This window comes from Astatotilapia calliptera, chromosome 15, assembly GCF_964374335.1.
Source record: "Astatotilapia calliptera chromosome 15, fAstCal68.1, whole genome shotgun sequence".
In the NCBI taxonomy this organism is placed as follows: Eukaryota; Metazoa; Chordata; class Actinopteri; order Cichliformes; family Cichlidae; genus Astatotilapia; species Astatotilapia calliptera.
In genome coordinates this window covers 34,306,469-34,325,001 of record NC_137436.1, presented here as the reverse complement: position 1 = coordinate 34,325,001, position 18,533 = coordinate 34,306,469, and the positions used below count along the sequence as shown (strand labels likewise).

Here is an 18,533-nt window from a genome sequence, read left to right as displayed (position 1 = left end):
GTTGCCCATATCAAAAAATGCTGCCTAGGGGTATGTTCTCACCAGGAAGTCCGCATAGATGTATGGTTAGATGTGGCTGGTAGACTAAAGCACTTTGACTGGTCACAAAGATGAAAAAAAGCTACATAAATCAGTCAGCCAGTGTAAGAGCTCATTGAGGCCTGCAAAGAGTCTCAGTTAGATACAAATTATTTTACAAATTTTGATTTTTGCTTTTATTGGTTTTAGAAATTCAGATTACAAAATCATTCCTTAGTACAAACCATTACAAAAATAGTCTTAATTAGATAAAAGTAGTTGGGGTGAGTTTTTTTTGGTAAGGTTTAAGGAGAGAAGTGTCAGATTGGCACAAGCTGCTGCACCTTTGCTAATCAACTCTGCCTTGTTAAGCAGCAGCAGGGTGGTTCCTCACGGAGCACATGTGCATGCTAGCTAATATAGTTGACTCAGGAGTGAACAGCTTCCGCTGATATAATATCTGACTTTTCTGGAATTTGACACTACTAAGGGGCGAAAACAGGCCTTATTCTGTTTTTTGCGTGAGCGAGGAAATTTCCCTGTAGATGTTCAGTAGTTTGTAGAATCCTTATTTGGTTGTATTGAGTGGAATGTAAAGGTGTTTTTTAGTATCTGCTCTAAAAACAACACTTTTAAGCTAACATGGAGTCAGCCTAAAGCGGATTGATCACTTTAGGCCTTCACTCCTCAGAGAGATAAATAAATAAATAGTAAGACTGAGCACACAGCTGCAGTTTGTTTTTATCACACACAACCCCAAAACCAAACCTTTCACCCTGACATGATTATGGAAGGTAGGCGGGGTGGAAGTGCTTTGCCCTCGTGACTTTTTTTTTTTTTTTTTTTTTTAATAAGTCTCATCTTTGCCTTCGGAGAGGAAAGCTCTTTCTGGCCTCTAGCCACAACAGGTTCGAAGGTCCTACATTGAGATTAAGCGGAGCTTCTTCCCAACAGTGACGTTTGTTGGACCCCCAGAAACTGTAAGATGCCTCTGTCCCGTTCGCTTTCCATGACATCCCTGACCGGGGTGCTGCCGGCCTGGGAGGAGGACGAGCTGCCTGTGGAGGACCTGCTGCTCTTCGAAGTCTCCTGGGAGGTCACCAACAAAGGTCAGTTTCATCAGAACTGTATTACTTCTATTTCCATTTTATACAGTAAAACACTGGATGTATCATTATAGTATTTATTTCATTTGAATCAGTTAGCTCATATTAATGTGTTTGAGTCAATATATTTCAGTGTGCGTGTGTATATATTTGTTTTTTTTAAATTACTCTTGTGGCTAGAAAAACAATATACAGAATGTATAAATATCTATGAATCAAAGGAATTAAAAAAACTTGTGAAACCATAATGAACAGTAACAAATGTGTATCTTTAAAGTATCAGTATTTCAGTTTAAACATCACTTTAATTTGTATCTCTAATACATGCCATGTGACAATTTCCTGTTTAAAAAAACCCCCTCTGTCTGTTAATATTAGTAATATTTTATGAAAGAGTCACTCTTTGCCCCTTGAAGAGCAAATATTGCACTGAGTGTGCTCCCTCTGAAGAGTTAAACATTAAGCTGATGCTCATGTAGTGTCCTAAACACAAAAAAGATAAAATGACTGAATATTGAATTGGTTTGCATGTGGACAGCAGGTGTCGTGTTACAGTACTAATTGTGGCTTTTGCCTCGAATCACTGAGAACATTTTATGCATAGTGAAGATTTCTGCTGCCTGTTTATTCACTCTTACTGGCAGTTTGGATTGAAGTTGGATATGGAAACTGCAACTTTTTTTTTAAAGATGTGACAATAGCACATTGTTTCATGTTGTGTTTAATTACCTTTAATTTCAAATTAATGAATCTAAAAATGTAAATATTAATTTGAACATTAAGGTTCAGAGGTTATCAGGCACTCTGCTGTTTTCTCTGGCTTTACTGTTTATATGATCCCTGCTCTCTGATGCAGCTCAGACGTCATTCTCCACTGAATGTTTTGGTGATAATATCAGTATTTGTCTTTATGCTGCCTAGTGAGACTGAAAAACATTACCACATGTGCTTTGACCCCTACAAACCAGAAATTTTGTGTCTGCTACAAATGGCACCAGTGCAATATCAGCTCCTGGTCAAAATGGGTTTGTATAAAAGATCTGTTAAAGCAATTGATGGCCCCTGACTATTTTCAGTGATTTAGTGTTTGACTAAATGACTGAACAGCTGATGATAATGTATGTAGGTATGTTTTGTGTCTTTCTTTCCATTTTTGTGTATTTTTAAATGACAATCTGGATTATGTCTCTGCACATAATAAGAGGTTATTTAACAAAAGTAAACCAAAAGCAAAAACACTGTATAGAAAAACTAGGAACATCTTTCATACTTCCATAGGAATTAGGAGACTGAAAAGCAGCCAGTTGCTGCTACTAAATGCATTTGATTAACTGATCTGGAAATGTGAACAGCTATAGAAGTAGCAGTAGTTTAATTATCATTCAGGTGTCTGTTCACCTAATGCCAATGAAGATGGAAATCAAAATTATGAGGAAGCAATTTTTGTTGCCCATCAGTCTGTAACCGGTTATAAGGCTGCTTCTTGAGCAATTTGAAATCAGTCATTCTGCAGAGAGGGCATTAGCAAGTCAGAAAGCACTCAAAACAGTTTTCAGTCTTTCAGTTGACATTCCAGCAAATTCACCCCAATGATACTCAGAAACTTAACCCTCTGGGGTTTAATTGGCCATTTTTTCAATACTTTTGATTTTACCTTGTATATTTCACATTTTTAAAACTGTTTACCTTGCCTTGTTTAAAATAATTCTTGTCAGCACTCCTTGTTTGATTTGGGGGGTTTTTCTTTTCATTTTGACGTACTGTATTACCTCTAAAATCAACACACAAATAATATGAGGTTAGGAAAAGTTACACTTCTTTTCTTTTTTTTTTTAACTGCAAAAACTACAAACATGTTTGACAAATCATTTTCAGAACTTGAAAAGCAAAAGAAATTGTAAATGTAAAAGAAATTATGCACAAGTTTTGCAAACAAAGTTATATAGAAACTACTTTCCTAAAAATGTAGCAAGGCCTCAGGCGTTTTTATATAACCATTTAAAACTATTTACAGAATAATCAGGTGTTCTGCATCAAATAGTTAAAGTTCAAAATAAATAACTGGATTAAGAATTAACGTAAAAATGGCGTTGACTCCGACAGATCGCTTTTTACGTCACGTAGCTGCGCAATGAACGCAGTTTTTGTGGGTGGCAGAAAAAAGCGGCGTTCAAAGACCGGGAAAACTGCCCTTTTTTCCGCCACTCAGAAGGGGTGTTGAAGGCGCCCCCCACCCCACCCCCTTTTTTCTGACTAATTAAACGGCGATCTTTAACGCCATTTCTTAACCAGACGGGTTAGGAAAAGTGGCAAATTGTAGCACTATTGGCTTGCAACAGTTAAAAGTTTTTACCCTTTTCTTTCAAACACTGACAGTCTTTTTTTTTTTTTTTTTTTCCCCCCCCCCTCCACAGATTACTGTAGTAATGTGTTAGGAGTCTGTGAATATACAGACTGGTTCCTATTGGACTTTTTACAAGAATTTTTAAAAGACAAGTCAAGTCAAAAGTTTGAAACCTTTTGCAGTGACTTCAGGTCTTTTCACTTGCCCTGTGTGTCACTATAGTTGGGGGAATCTACACAGTCATCCAGACCAAGGCTAAGATCACTGTGGATGAATGGGGAGACAACTACTACATGATGGGACCATACTTCGAGCACAACTTCAAGACTCAGGTGGAGAGCTGTGAGCCACCAAATCCTGCCATCAGGAAGGCCATGGATGCCCTCATCCACAACGGCTGCCAGGTGAGGGATGGGAGAGGAAAGATTATCTGTGTACCAGTTGACACACCAAAACTTACTGAGTTGACAGGCATACAATTTGCTTAACCATAAAGGGGACTAGTGGGTCTGGGGGTTCTCACCCATGAAATTAGTTATTCATCATTGTGAAATGATGAATATCACTGTCATACAGTTTGGGCTGCCCTGGATGTACGCTGTGTATGATGGGAATGATGTGATTGCTGGATGAGGATGGTCACTGAATGGTAGTTACGCAGGAGGCTCAGATGCCAAATGCGTGTTTGACCACTAGAGGGTGCACATATGCTGATGAGACAGTTGCAGATCAGACTGTCAGAATACATTTAAGGAAATAACAATTAGCATGACTTTAGTAAAAAGCTACACTAAAGCTGCAAGGCTCCTTGGAGATGTTTAAAATGATCCCTAAGTTATATTGTCTAACTTTAAGAGCAGATAGAAAATGTGTTTGTAAGAACACAACTTGGCTGTATATTGCTGTCATGCAAAAAAACAACACAATATAGTGATCACTTTATACTTCAAATGCATGCATCCAAAATTTCTCTTAGCAAAGTGGATATAACCAGAATCTTCATACCACCTACGCCCTAAGTAGGGTTAGGGTTAGGCTAACCTCAGGCTAAAACTGTTGCCATGAAACTGAATGCATATCCTGGGATAGAAACACAGAGGCACTTAAATCTGAAAGTGTCCCTAATAAAGCTGAACTTGTTTTTAATGCAGGTTCATTTTGGTCGCTGGCTGATTGAGGGCAGCCCCTACGTAATCCTGTTTGACATAGGCTCAGCAGCCTGGAACCTGGACCGCTGGAAAGGGGACCTTTGGGACACCTGCAACATTGGTCTGCCCTTCCATGACCGAGAAGCCAATGACTCGCTCATTTTGGGCTCCCTTATTGCATGGTTCTTCAAAGAGGTGCATTATAAGTGAACCTAATTGTCTTGTTGGCTCCTATGCTGAGTTTTGGATTTATAAAAATAAATAAATCTCAATATGCATCACTGAGATGGTTGGCATAAGTAAACATGGCAGCTTTCTTTTGTGTTTTTAGTTGACAGACCACCTTGGAGACAAACCTAATGTCATCAGTCACTTCCATGAATGGCAGGCAGGTCCTGGACTTATTCTCTCTCGCTCACGCAAAATTCCAATGGCGACAGTATTCACAACACATGCCACCCTGCTGGGAAGATACCTTTGTGCTGGGAACACTGACTTTTACAACAACCTGGACAAGGTGAGAGAACAAGAGAACTGCCTTACAGCAAACAGACACATAGTAACACTGTTTGTAGTTGGCCTATAACTGTCATGGACACCAAGCCATTCCCTTCTTATGACTCTAGTTAATAATACAGGCAGGGAAATTTGTCAATGTTTTATTGTGAATCAGAGCTTGATCTTTACAGCTGATATGTTGCCTACAATGTGCATATTAGATTCATTATAAATAAATTTCAGATAGTTGAATTGGGTAGTACTTAAATCCTTTTGACCCTAATAGAAGGGGGAAAAACATCAGTGTTTGTAAACATAGGGGCACTACAGTAGGCATGTTATTTATATTATCAAATCACAATAGTAATCACTTTTATATTTCATATTGCACGGCCTTTACACTACAATATGAAATGCAAAAAGTGAGCGAAGAAGAGAAGCCCACAGCATGCTGAGGCCTATTGCAGTGTACCTATGAAAACAGAACAAAAAGCAAAGTTCTTAAGAGTCTGTCTCCTGGCACCCCACGTCCATCACAAAATACGCGTGCAACTCACACTCGCGCCTGTCTGCCTACAATGACCAGCCATAAGATTTATGCTCATATTTAAAGGTTTAGCTCTTTTAGGACTACTTAGAGCATCATTAGTAATGTTGAGCTACATTTGGAGATGTCAATGCAATGTTTGTAATTGGCCACACAAGCTAAAGGTCAATGTGGAGCTAAAGGTTACTCCTTGACCGAATGGATAATTGACAGATGATTCTTAGGACCATCACTTATTCTGTCGATGGAATCTTGTTAACTGAGAGTCAGAAAATGCAGCCAATGTGGTAAAACAAAGCAGGATCATTTCCAGACTTACAAACTGTAAATGAACTTTAAAAGAGATTTTTTTTTAATTCATTTAATTGAATAAATGAAATGCAATATTTTATTATGCTCTTGTTTATGCTCAACTATGCCTGAAATGGATAATTATACATGCTGTTATAACCAAACCTTTTTGTGGTCCCACGAGGGTAGTCGAGATCTTGCCTTGTAGGATTAATGAGGATGCGGTGAACTAAACTGGTGCAGTCTCATCCTCATTTTCCCAGTATGTTTCATGACAAACGCTCATACTCGGACACTCGTGTCCTCTCTTGCTCATTTAAACATGTATGCACGCTCGCATCCACACACAGCATAACTGTGTATTTGTTTGTGTACCTCCCTCTGTTTTGTCTTTTAGGTGTTGTATCGTTGGTGTACTTTGTTACAGAGGAAGCACGTCTGTTTGCATCTCTCTCCCTCTTTTTTTTTTTTTGTCCCTTCTATTCTTCCACTTCTCCTGTCTTTTGCCTAGTCTTCACCCTCTGTCCACTCCAGCATTATATCTACAAGCGATAATATGAATAATATTTTCTTTTTTAAAATAATTGCAACAAAAACATTCAGATGAGAAAAGTAGACCCTCTGTAGGCTCCTCTTGTTACAGCAAATATATTTGGTAAAAAAAGGCATTCAGAAAAATATTCTGCTGCTCTGGGCAGGTTTAAAAAAAAAATAAAAAAAGCTTGATAATTAAACAGGTTTTGGGGATAGGTTAGGTTGGGGATAGGTTAATTGAATAATCCAAATTGCCACTAGGTGTGAATGTGAGTGTGAATGGTTGTCTGTCCCTAGATGTTAGCCCTGCGACAGACTGGCGACCTGTCCAGGGTGTACCCCGCCTTTCGCCCTATGACAGCTGGGATAGGCTCCAGCGCCCCCCGCGACCCTGAAAAGGATAAGCGGAAGCGAATGGATGGATGTAAAGTAAAATGAATGTTTTTGTTTTTTCTGTTTTTAAAAATTGTGTGTGGCAGTTTAACATTGACAAGGAGGCTGGTGAGAGGCAGATCTACCACCGATACTGCTTAGAGAGAGCAGCAGTTCACTGTGCTCACGTCTTCACGACAGTCTCTCAGATCACTGCTGTGGAGGCCAACCACATGCTGCACAGGAAACCAGGTGGAAATTTTTCACTATACTATCTCCACAAGAACGTAGTTTTACGTTGTCTATTGGTTTTCTGACGATCCATGCAACACAGTCATGCAAGAAATGTTTTTACAAATCACACTACAGTCCTGTAGATAAATACATATCATGATTGACTCATTTGTAGTGATAACTAGCAACAGTAACTTGAAGTAATCAGTTTCTGTATGATGTTCACACAGTCACACAACTGTATTCCAGGGATTGATGGCAAAAATACCTTCAAGTTTGAAATAAAATGTTGAAGCTAAACACAAAGTAATTTTGATACCGCTGTCAACGGAAAATGAATAAAACCATCTTTTCCTTTGTTGGTACAGATGTGGTCACCCCAAATGGGCTGAATGTGAAGAAGTTCTCAGCCATGCATGAGTTTCAAAACCTGCACTCCACCAACAAGGCCCAAATCCAGGAGTTTATCAGGGGACACTTCTATGGGTTTGTTGCTTTATTAAAAAGTAGTCCTGGCAGCTCTCGAAGTTTGTTGTACTTCATAAAATGAATTGAAAATTTCATTTTATTAATCTTTATTATCTCGGTAGTCACCTGGACTTCAACTTGGATAAAACCCTCATCTTCTTCATTGCTGGGCGCTATGAGTTCTCAAACAAAGGAGCAGATATTTTCCTTGAATCACTGTCCAGACTGAACTATCTGCTGCGGGTGAGGCCGTGTTTGTTTTGTGCCTTTTTGGTAGTGTTGTGTTGTACACATCTAATGGAAACCTATCGTCACCGTCTCTGCAGGTCCACCGAAACGATGTGACGGTCGTAGTTTTCTTCATCATGCCAGCGAAAACTAACAACTTCAATGTGGAGTCACTGAAGGGGCAGGCAGTACGTAAACAGCTTTGGTACGTCCTGCTTTGCTGATTATTTGTAGCAATTAAATAATTCTGTACAGTACATCCATTTTTTTTTTTTCATTATATACTCTAAATGTGATGAACAATACCCGGGGAGGGGGGGATCTGGAAATCTGTTGGGATTTTTCTCCCTCACTGATCACTTGGGGAGCTGCAGTTTTTGGCAAAATTGTAAATCCCACAGGTTGTAGTGCATCTGCCTCCCAATTTAGAAGAAGGCTATAAAGAACGGCACATGAATGAAATCTGAAATGGAGCCTGGGAATTGCAGGGCCTTCTAAGTTGTCTCTGCCATGTTGTTGTTGCCATGCAAAAGCAGAGGCTGTATGCCAACAGGTAATAAGGAAGAAAGTGCACTAATGAATGAGACAAAGGAGTGTTGTTAGGAGAATTTATTTTTAGGCGCTACTGATGCTCAAGTTCCCTGAACTTCTCGTGTAGCTGTTCGCCACCTGTTTGTGGTGATCACCTGCACAACATTTATTGCTTCAAGCTTGGGCTTATCGACCTTTCTGGGCAGCCACGACACATCAGACAAATCCAATCTTCACTTGTAAATAGCAGACAGTTTGAGACAGCCTGGTATTGATCTGATTTGAAACACAAACCTGATTTAACTGCAGCCTGAACAAAGTGTTTACCTCCATTAGGAAGCTGTACTGAAAGACTCGTCATTATCCAACATTGATTTAAAAAATGTGTACTTCCTCATGAGTGGTTGCCAAGGTGGGCATGGTTCAGCAAAAATGCAACTTAGGAACTTTGCTCCTTCCCTGCTTTAACTCTTAAACTCTAAATAATAATGATTTTCTGTTACTGTTGGTGCTTCAAACTAACAACTGCAGTGGTGATAGATTTCCTTTGCTTTTAACAGGGATACAGCTCATGCTGTTAAGGAGAAATTTGGTAAAAAGCTGTATGATGCTCTGTTAAAGTAAGTATTTCTACTTGCTGAGGTATTTGATGTTGATATCAAAGTGTTGTGTAAATTTGCAGATCGATGATGATGATGATGTATGTATGTCTTCTTTCATTAGAGGGCAGATCCCTGATCTCAACAACATTTTGGACCGAGATGACTTCACCATTATGAAGAGAGCCATCTACGCCACACAGGTGTGCGTGTGTGCGTGTGTGCGTGCGTGAAATAATCTTTAATTCTACTTCCCCTCTTTCAAGTAACTGACTACCATTAGTCCTTATTGATGATGACTTAGAAAGATTAATATCAGTAAATTGTACCAGTGTATTGTTTCCCAAGACAAACTGTGTTCAGCTGAAATCTTTACACCTAAGGTGACACTCTTGATAAGAAAATGTTAATATCTGTAAAATGATGTGGAAATTGGGATCTTTTCAACCAGACAGAAACGACCTTTTTACTACATAAAGGGCCATGTTTATGGTTGCGCCACTATTACATTTAGGCACATACAAATTTCAGGATAACTTATTTCAACAACATTAAAGATATAACTTTCATTTTGACTCAAATGTTAAAGCTATGCTGGAATATTTTATTTTGAATTTCATATAACATAATACAATTTTATTTTTTTAAATTGTCATCTTGCTCTGTTCATTTAATTTGTGGGTCCTTTTGTAGTCTGCTGTTAACAGTGTGGATAACATCGCAGGCTGTCGCAGTATTAGCAGAGAGTGCGGCACATGCAGTTATTCAATCTTCAATTGAAGTTCATACAGCACCAAATCACAACAGTTGCTGTAAGGTAGACCCTACAATAATACATGCAGAGTAAAACCCAACAATCATATGACCCCCCTATGAGCACTTTGGCGACAGTGGGAAGGAAAAACTCCCTTTTAACAGGAAGAAACCTCCGGCAGAACCAGGCTCAGGGAGGGGCGGGGCCATCTGCTGCAACTGGTTGGGGCGAGATAAGGAAGACATGTTATCACGATAACATATGTACACTCCCACAGTAGATAATACGGCCTCATTCTACTAGCTTACCAGCTCAATGTCCTTACTGCAGAGTGTCTTTTTGATAGTTAGATGGTGTAACTCTGGACACTTATCATTCAGAAACACAGCCAGACCCCCCCCCGTCTTATTTCTGCTCTCCTTGGTCAGCCTGGATTAGATGCAGATAAACATGGACTGTCTTACTTTTTGGTGTTAGTGTGGTTAATTGGACGGATAAGATGCCCACTGATGCCAGGGCCACCAATTCATCCACGTTACTGTGAAGAAATCTCACATTCCACATGAGATGATGGGTCCGTATCTTCTCCTCTGGTTTCGATGCCTGATACCAGATTCCTCCTAACATCTTAGGGCAGCTCTGGACTAGAACGGAGTCCAGCTCCTGCCAAGGATGGTTCCAGATCCTGACTATATCTAGTTGATATCTCTCAACCTCTCACAAGCTCAGGCTTCAATTCCACCAGAGATGTGATGTTTTATTTCCTAATAGCCAGCCCTGGTATCTGGAGACTGGACCACCGCCCTCCTGTAGAGCCTTTACCTTTGAACATCGCCTGTCACACAATGTACCCAATGCCTATAGCGCCTTCTAACCCTAACCTGCAGGTGGTGGACCTACTGGAGGGAAGCCAGTGTAGCTTCTTTGGGCTGCATCTGACTGGACCCCATTGCCTAAGGGCCTGGTCACCAGGCACTTTTTAAAATCACTCAGGGGTCACTTGAATTCCTCACTTTTATGTTTATCTATCCTAATCGCATACTTTAACCTCTTGGCTTGCAGAGGCACAGCCTCCCTCCAGTAACCACTCACAACATGCTGGACGACTCAGCAGATCCCATCCTGTCCAACATCAGACGTGTTGGCCTCTTCAACTCCAGGAACGACCGTGTCAAGGTAAACAAAACATTATGTCAGCCATGTCAGGTGTGATAAGATCTCTCGATCTCTCTATTGATGGAGATAGATAATAATTTTTAAAATATATATCTAAAATGTGGAGAGATCTACTGTGACTACACAGTTGGTCTTTAATCTATTAACTTGTAGTTATTAAAAACAAACAAACTGGCTTAACTTTTATGTTTTAATTTGTGCTATGCTGCCAAATAAGGACATGGGCAACTCTTATCTGTGTGTCACCCTCTCAGGTTGTTTTCCACCCGGAGTTCTTGTCCTCGACTAGTCCTCTGCTGCCAATGGACTACGAGGATTTTGTCCGTGGTTGTAACCTTGGAGTGTTCCCTTCCTACTATGAACCATGGGGCTACACACCTGGTAGACTGACCATCCTCATGTTGTAGCCAGGCATACATGTTTCTACACAAATGCTTTATACTTCCCCTGTGCATATTGTTTAGGGCTTCTGTCTTCTGTTCTCCAGGTGAGTGTACTGTAATGGGCATTCCTAGTGTGACCACCAATTTGTCAGGTTTTGGTTGCTTCATGGAGGAGCACGTGTCGGACCCTGCTGCATATGGTGTGTGAGTGCATTCACACTCATGGGTGCACAAACACTGTGAATTATGTGTGTTCATCCTTATGGATTATGTTCTTTCCCCCCTCCTCCTCTCTGTCAGGTATCTATATAGTGGACCGACGCTTCCGTTCTGCTGAGGAGTCCTGCAACCAGCTAACTCAGTTCATGTTCAGTTTCTGCCAGCAGTCTCGGCGGCAGCGTATCATCCAGCGCAACCGAACTGAGAGGCTGTCTGACCTTCTGGACTGGAGATACCTGGGACGGGTCGGTTTCTGATTCTGAAGCCCTGAATAGTTACTTGATTAAAGTCAGAACAGGACACAATCAGAGAAAACGGGAGTCTACTACTGAACTATATTCTGGTTCAGCCAATAAATAATCAATTTCATTACTGCTTTTGCCGTTTACCAGATACAGGTATACAACAGTGAACAGCAAGCTGCCAACTTTGGTTGTGCTAGGCTATTCCACTTACACAAGTCAAATATAGGGCTACCATGCTGTGGCTCCTGTGAACTGTGGTACAATGTGCCATGTATTGATCTGCTATATAGTTCACCCTCTCCTTTAACAGGATAACGTGCTGACCTCCAAGATGATTGCAAAACAAGCATACAAGATTTCATAATTGGTCCATATGTAGAACAAAGCATGCACCAACTTTAAAACTACTTTCGTCGTTACTGAAGGATGTATTCTTATGGTCAAGATTAATTAGAGGTGGTAGTTCAGACGCCCACATTGCAAATCTTTCATTGAAATGTTTGTTCAGTTCTTAATGTATTTCTGGCTTGTTTGACAGTTCTACATACATGCACGTCACCTGGCCCTTAGTAGAGCTTTCCCAGACAAGTTCAAGATGGATCCCATGGCCCCTCTGAAGGTAAGGAATCCTTTACAAGGGATTTTGATCATAGTTGTGCACAAAACTTTATGTAGAGTAAGTGTTGAGGAGAAAGTAGAGCTTTGTGAAGTGATTTAAAGAGTTTACTGTTTGTGGGGATTATGTCTGATCCCCTTTTGTGCTCAGAGGACATCCTGGCCTTTCTCGTGTGTTTGGCTGGACTCTTTTTGCCCAAAGAGGCAGGAAATGACAAAAAAATGTTAAACAGAAAAACTTCATTTTTTTACATTTTTTTTTATTCTTCCTTTCCCCTCAGTTCTCATGAGGCTAGGACCTTTGCTAGCTAGCTGTGATCCTGTGTTACATTTACAACCTAATTGAAAGCATGAGAAATGTACTGGCGTTACTAAATTCTGTGTGGTTCTTGTACCAAACAAGTTGATGCCATGGGATCCTAATGATCAGCGGCCCTCACATCACATGTGAGAAAGTCTGAGAGACTTGTTATGGTCCATGAAAACATCACTTGACCCTCTTCAGATTGTGGCAGGTAGATTGATTGCATTGTCGACTCTCATATTTGGTCTCTACATAAGCCTTGCTTCCATCTAGATGCTTGCTGAGGGTCATCTTGTTTTATTTATCAAGTTTAACACAATTCAGTCAGATTAAGAGAGACATACAGGAAATGTTAGTAAACATCTCAGGATCTCATGTATCACAGTCTAACTGACAAACTGCGGTATGTGAGATAGTTTGTCTAATGTTCAATACAGCAACTCCAAGGGGAACTTGCTGCGTCCATTCTTGTTGTCCTTGTACACATCCCACTTAAAATCAGACGTAAAAATCTGGCTCATGACATCGCCAGAAATACTGATTTTTGTAGTGATTGGATATGTTGGGAACAAGAGGAGTACACAGGACTGGTGGATCATTTTTTTGGAGCAGAGAAATCCTCTGCTTCTGAATGTGGGAAAAGACCAGAAAGGTGATGGATATCTAAACGAAGATGGTGGCTACACGTCCCGTGTCTATCGTAGGACAAGATGCCGCTGTGGTGCAGGAGTTGACATCCAGATACTTCTACATTAAAAGGCTGAATTGGAAGACCAACACAGAGGCTGTATACAAGAAGGGGGTGAGCATCCTCTATTTCCTAAGGGAGCTGAGATACTTCTGGAGAATTTCTGTCAGTTTCTTGTGGAGAGCGGAGTGGAGCTGGTGATGCCAACAGACTGAATAAACAGATTAGGAAGGTTAGTTCTGTGACTGGATGCAAACTGGGAGTCTGAAATACTACAACTATATACATTTTGTTGTTGTTTGTTTTCTTTTCTTGATGAAGTCAACTGCTGTAACAAGAATTTCCTAAGTATTTAAGAGTGCTTTTTAAATCCAATGTTTCTAAGCGATTATCAGATAAAAATGAGCATTTCATGGTTCTAGGCCAGCCTGCCAGCTTCCTTTTTACTTTATTAGGCTCCTCTGCTCACCTGGTAAGAGTTCACACACTAATCATAATTAACGATCTACTTCAACTTTAGATTAGTGTAGCAAAATTCACAGATCTGTTTAGGAATCACTGACTTACAGTGACTGGGCTCATTTGTCTCCACAGACGGAGGGTTTCCGGTATCCCCGGCCCTACTCGGTTCCACCCTCTCCTTCTGCCTCTATCCATTCCACGCCCCACCACAGTGATGTTGAGGATGACGATGATGAACCCTATGATGAAGATGAGGAGGCCGAGAGGGACCGGATGAATATCAAATCTCCATTTGTGCTCAATGCTGTGCCAGAGGGGAAGAAGCAGCAACCAGGAGAGTCAAGAAACTGAAATGCTCCAGAGTAGCTATGGCCTTTACAGTTGGATGGACTTGACAGACAAATGTGTGCGGTGGGGGGGGGGTCACTGCCTGGTTAGCCCCACAGTCTACACCACAGTAATGACGACCCCCCCCCCCCCCCCCCCCCCCACATCATCACCTTTTGTTAACAATTGTTACACTTATTCTGCTGCCAGGCAATAAAGTCCACCCTGCATAACAAACTTTTTATAAAGTTTGTAGAAAGGTTAAATCTAAGTTTATCATCTGTCTTCAAATGCTAGCTCGCCAAAATAACTTTAGTCAAGCAGAGTCTGAAAAATGCTAACTGAACATTACAGTTATTTAAAATAAACTTGAGTAGAACAAAGTGTCTGTCACAGGCTTTCCATTCGTTTGTTTGTTTGCATGAAGCGATAGAGGGTTGCGCTTTAGGAGCAATTTAGAATGAGCAATGAATTTGACACTGTAGCCTTTTAATTTTAGAAGACTATTTTTCAGATTAGAGAAAGCAAAACCAAAAACGATGAGATGAGACGAGGGACTGTCAAAGTAAAACAGGAAGTATAACACAGACGTGGACTTTACACTGAACAAAGGGACCACTGAGCTAATCTGAAGGCCGAAAAGTTGAGGTTGGAAGGTCTGCAGCATTTGACTTTGCAAAAATTTGGTTACATCTGTAAACTATGCGTCTCAGTATCCACTGACTTTTTGTGATTGGACTTGTTGCACAAGTGACATTTGGAATCACTAGGATGATGCAACTACCACTTCACATAAGAAAGTGATGGGCAAAATCTAACGACTACTTATTGCCTTTTTTTTTTTTTTTTTTTTTTTTTTTAAAAAGTACACAATTTTTACAGTGCACTTTGGTGTTACCACACACCTCTACACAGTAGTTTAAATATGGCAATATAAGGGAACAAGCTACATGACGTGATTTGATTCAAAAGACGCTTTGCTTCACTCTGGACTGAAATGGTTTGTATATGTTTTGAGTTTTCCAAGGTAATCTTGTGGTCTAATATTGCAAAAATTCTGATGTACTCTATTTTATTATTTATCATCACGTTTACACTTATCTTTCCTTGAATTTCCAAGTAACCTAATTTCAGTTCTGTTTAAATTCTTGATTCATATTTTTGAAATCTGGAGCTTCTTGATTTTGTTTTACAGGGATTGATTATATACCTGAAAAATAACACTGCCCATAAAAGTAGAAAATTTGCCCCAAACAGTTTCAATTAAACTCTTTTTATTAAAACATCACATTTCATATTTAGAGAATTTATATTTACAGCTTCCTTTTCCCCCACACAGAACAAATCAGAGGTTGTCTGGCAATGATACAAACATTAGAAATATTCCCTCTTCCACACTGGTAGCTCCTGGATATACACCTCATCTGCGTTTTCATCAGCTAGAAGAGAGGAACGGTAAAAGAAAGTATGGAATTGAAATTGAGCAAAAAGAAGAACAAAACACACATTTTGAACTAAATGCCACAAGATTTGAGATTTTTTTTTTTTTTTTTTTTTTCTATTATTGCCTTTTCACTACAATCTGAAGTTTATTCGAACTGGAACAAATTAAAAAAAAAAATTCAATCTCTTTTTCTTTATTAGGGCATAAAGGCAAATTTGTGTTGCAAAAAACCTTCATAAAACTGCAATGACACAGCCATGCTGACAACTACCATAGTACCATAGTTCCCACAACTTGAACTCTAACACCTAAATCATCTGTTTTCTCACAGAGATATTAAAGGACAGTTAATCATTTTTTTTTTTTGTATATTTGGTCGGAGTTGCACTATGACAGTGTACAGTATATGAGTTACCCAGTCAGCTCTAGAAATATCTACCTTCTCTCAAAAACAGCTGAAGTGGCCATCATGGCATCTTGTGATGCTCAAAGCATGAAAAACATACATTTGAAAAACGTGTATATAGAACCCATAGGTCCAGATTCTGCTCTCACCTCCCTCTCTAGCTTGCTGTAGGAAATTAAGCAGAACAGTAGCAGCCTGGTCCACAGTCAGCTTCTCTGTGTTGTGACTACGAGTCTCTGACAATCAAGAAAACACAACACACAGTCCTGAAGGTGATTGCAGGTCAAGGTCCGCCATGAAAACCACTTACTGTGTATAAACATGGAAAGTTTTTTTTTTTTTGTCATTCTTAATGAAAGTTAACTCTGTGAGGTCTAAGTCACCATCAGTGTTTACCATAAGCCCTGTGCAATCAAAATGTTTCCCCCCCCCCACACATATCCAAAACCATTTTCATTTTTTTCAAGAGGCTATTTTGCTTTCAAATTAGTTATGGTTATCACCAATGATGACTAAAGGTTCTTTACTTTTTTTTTTTAAATTATTCATTTGTTATTACTTATTATACAAAGGGCAGCACGGTGGTTAGCACTGTTGCCGCACAGCAAGAAGGTCCTGAGTTCAATTCCAACATCAGGCCGGGGTCTTTCTGTGTGGAGTTTGCATGTTCTCCCCGTGTTTGCGTGGGTTCTCTCCGGGTACTCCGGCTTCCTCCCACCGTCCAAAGACATGCAGCTTGTGGGGATAGGTTAATTGGATAATCCAAATTGTCACTAGGTGTGAATGTGCGAGTGAATGTGAGTGCGAATGGTTGTCTGTCCCTGTGTGTTGGCCCTGCGACAGACTGGCGACCTGTCCAGGGTGTACCCTGCCTCTCGCCCTATGACAGCTGGGATAGGCTCCAGCGCCCCCCGCGACCCTGAAAAGGACAAGCGGAAGCGAATGGATGGATGGATGGATTTGTTATTACATTTTACAGGATACTTTATTGTACCTAGGTGAAGAGTGTCGTAGACATCTCCTTCTTTTCGGTCCTCTGAGATGAACCTTCTTCCCTCTGAAAAAATGTTTTTAAAAACAACTTTATGGTTTATTTACATAACTAACTAACTAAATAGATAAATGGTGACAGTAAATGTTTATCGTCACCCTGTTCCTATTATGTCAGTAGCTAGATACATACGGGTGCCCTTGAGGTACAGCATAGCCTGCGGGGTCCAGTTTCTTCGCTGGAATGAGCCCTTTATAGAAGAAATAGTATTTGAAGCTCAAAGCTGGAGATATTTTTATGACTTTAGAATACTGTCAGAATATGAATAATTGTTTTGGTAATCTTGTAACAAAGCAGTTCAACAGGGGAAAAAAATTAAATCAAGCCAGCCGTACCTTTGGCGTGCTCCGTGACTGGGAGATAAATGTTGCCAGTAATAAAAGTGTGAGTACATACGCTATTGTGACAGTCTTCAAACCCTGTCAGCAAAAAAGAAATGATCAAATCATGTCATCAGCATCCTTCATCTTCCTCACAGACCGACTCACTCAGATATGTGCCTTTATATTCACTTGAAGAAATCTTTTAATAATTAACTCAGTAACTGTGAAGCCTCAGTGAAAAACGTGTATATGCAATATATCTGTGAATACAAAGAAAAAAGTGAACTTTTAGTGAGGACATCTCCAAAATTACTTTGATATTGCTGATTGATTCATCTTTTAGAAAGTGAGATATTAAAATGTTTAGTTAAGATAACATTTTCCTAAATGACATTTTCAAGAAAGAATGCATTTCACTTTTTTGAGGATGCAAAAAGCCCAGATATTTAAAAAAAAAATTTCCAATGAAACCTGTTTTAAAAGAAAAATAAATAAATTCCTTCCACCAAAATACTGCAAACGTTTCATGCCTTCTACCTACCTTCATGGTATCACAGGTCCTGTAAGCCTGGCGCCTGCAGAGACGATGAGAGAGTAGAAGGTTCAGGGTAGCTGCTGGTGGTGTTTCCTCTGCCTCTACTTATATCCTCTGTGAACCTTCTATGCTCTGTCAAGATGCTGCCAGCAATAGGTCATGCAAGTTTGATGGAAAGGGGGCGGTTAGGAGAGTGAATGAATTGTGCCACTAATCGATCCAGTTCCTTTCACAGACAGCTGAAGTCTGTTGTAAAATACCTGTGAATTGAATCAAGCTTCTCTAAACACTTCCTGCTCCCCAGGGTGGTTTTTCAAAATTAGTCGGAGCTGCAGGCCATTAATATGAAATGTGGAGCACCCTGGATGTTCATAACAACAGCAATATTCTCCTCTGTGGTAATTTTTAATGTTTGCACCTTGCTTACTGGAGCAGTATACGGAGAGATGTGAGTTCATTTAATGAATCAAAAGGCAACATATCCACTAATGAAAGGAACAGTCCACAGCCTACAGGAGTGAATGAGTGATGTTCACTGTCAGTAATAGAAGAATATCACTAACTGCCCTATTTCCCACATTGTAGCTGGTTACTCAAAGATGCCACCAAGCATTTGTGTGCATTTTTTAATACGGTTACACTCATGGGGTGGCTGTAGCTCAGCAGGTCATCTGCTGATCAGA

The 18,533-nt window shown here is 40.0% G+C and overlaps 2 protein-coding genes across 3 annotated transcripts; one reads left to right on the top strand and one right to left on the bottom strand.

Moving 5' to 3' along the window:
* The first annotated feature begins 853 nt into the window (after positions 1–853).
* Positions 854–14,474, top strand: gys2 (glycogen synthase 2). Of its 2 annotated transcripts, XR_003269760.2 has the most exons (17): positions 854–1,127; positions 3,691–3,872; positions 4,620–4,811; positions 4,948–5,133; positions 6,966–7,110; positions 7,461–7,578; positions 7,683–7,803; positions 7,887–7,993; positions 8,880–8,939; positions 9,043–9,121; positions 10,735–10,848; positions 11,103–11,229; positions 11,336–11,431; positions 11,532–11,695; positions 12,234–12,314; positions 13,319–13,416; positions 13,897–14,037. XR_003269760.2 is itself a non-coding variant. In XM_026142474.2 (16 exons), exons 1-16 carry the CDS (start codon positions 1,004–1,006, stop codon positions 14,113–14,115), a joined length of 2,115 nt encoding a protein of 704 aa, XP_025998259.1. In that variant the 5' UTR covers positions 854–1,003; the 3' UTR covers positions 14,116–14,474. The 2 variants fall into 2 exon arrangements, 1 of the variants encoding a protein (XP_025998259.1); XM_026142474.2 differs by lacking the exon at positions 13,319–13,416 and having other exon boundaries at positions 13,897–14,474.
* An 874-nt stretch (positions 14,475–15,348) lies between these two features.
* Positions 15,349–17,862, bottom strand: spx (spexin hormone). The gene is made up of 6 exons (XM_026142476.2): positions 17,857–17,862; positions 17,328–17,411; positions 17,125–17,182; positions 16,936–16,998; positions 16,091–16,177; positions 15,349–15,530 (listed from the first exon to the last, which is right to left on the bottom strand). The coding sequence occupies exons 1-6, from the start codon at positions 17,860–17,862 to the stop codon at positions 15,466–15,468; spliced, it is 363 nt and encodes a 120-aa protein (XP_025998261.1). The 3' UTR covers positions 15,349–15,465.
* Between the last annotated feature and the right edge of the window lie 671 nt (positions 17,863–18,533).

What these genes read in the sequence shown, in the direction of transcription:
- gys2 (XM_026142474.2), top strand. Translation starts at nt 1,004, where the DNA reads ATGCCTCTGTCCCGTTCGCTTTCCATGACATCCCTGACCGGGGTGCTG. An exon ending in GCAGTACGTAAACAGCTTTG is followed by an intron (nt 7,994 to 8,879) that starts GTACGTCCTGCT and finishes TGCTTTTAACAG; the next exon opens with GGATACAGCTCATGCTGTTA. An exon ending in GTCGGACCCTGCTGCATATG is followed by an intron (nt 11,432 to 11,531) that starts GTGTGTGAGTGC and finishes CCTCTCTGTCAG; the next exon opens with GTATCTATATAGTGGACCGA.
- spx (XM_026142476.2), bottom strand. An exon ending in AGTCACGGAGCACGCCAAAG is followed by an intron (nt 17,183 to 17,327) that starts GTACGGCTGGCT and finishes TCTTCTATAAAG; the next exon opens with GGCTCATTCCAGCGAAGAAA. An exon ending in ACAGCAAGCTAGAGAGGGAG is followed by an intron (nt 15,531 to 16,090) that starts GTGAGAGCAGAA and finishes CCTCTCTTCTAG; the next exon opens with CTGATGAAAACGCAGATGAG.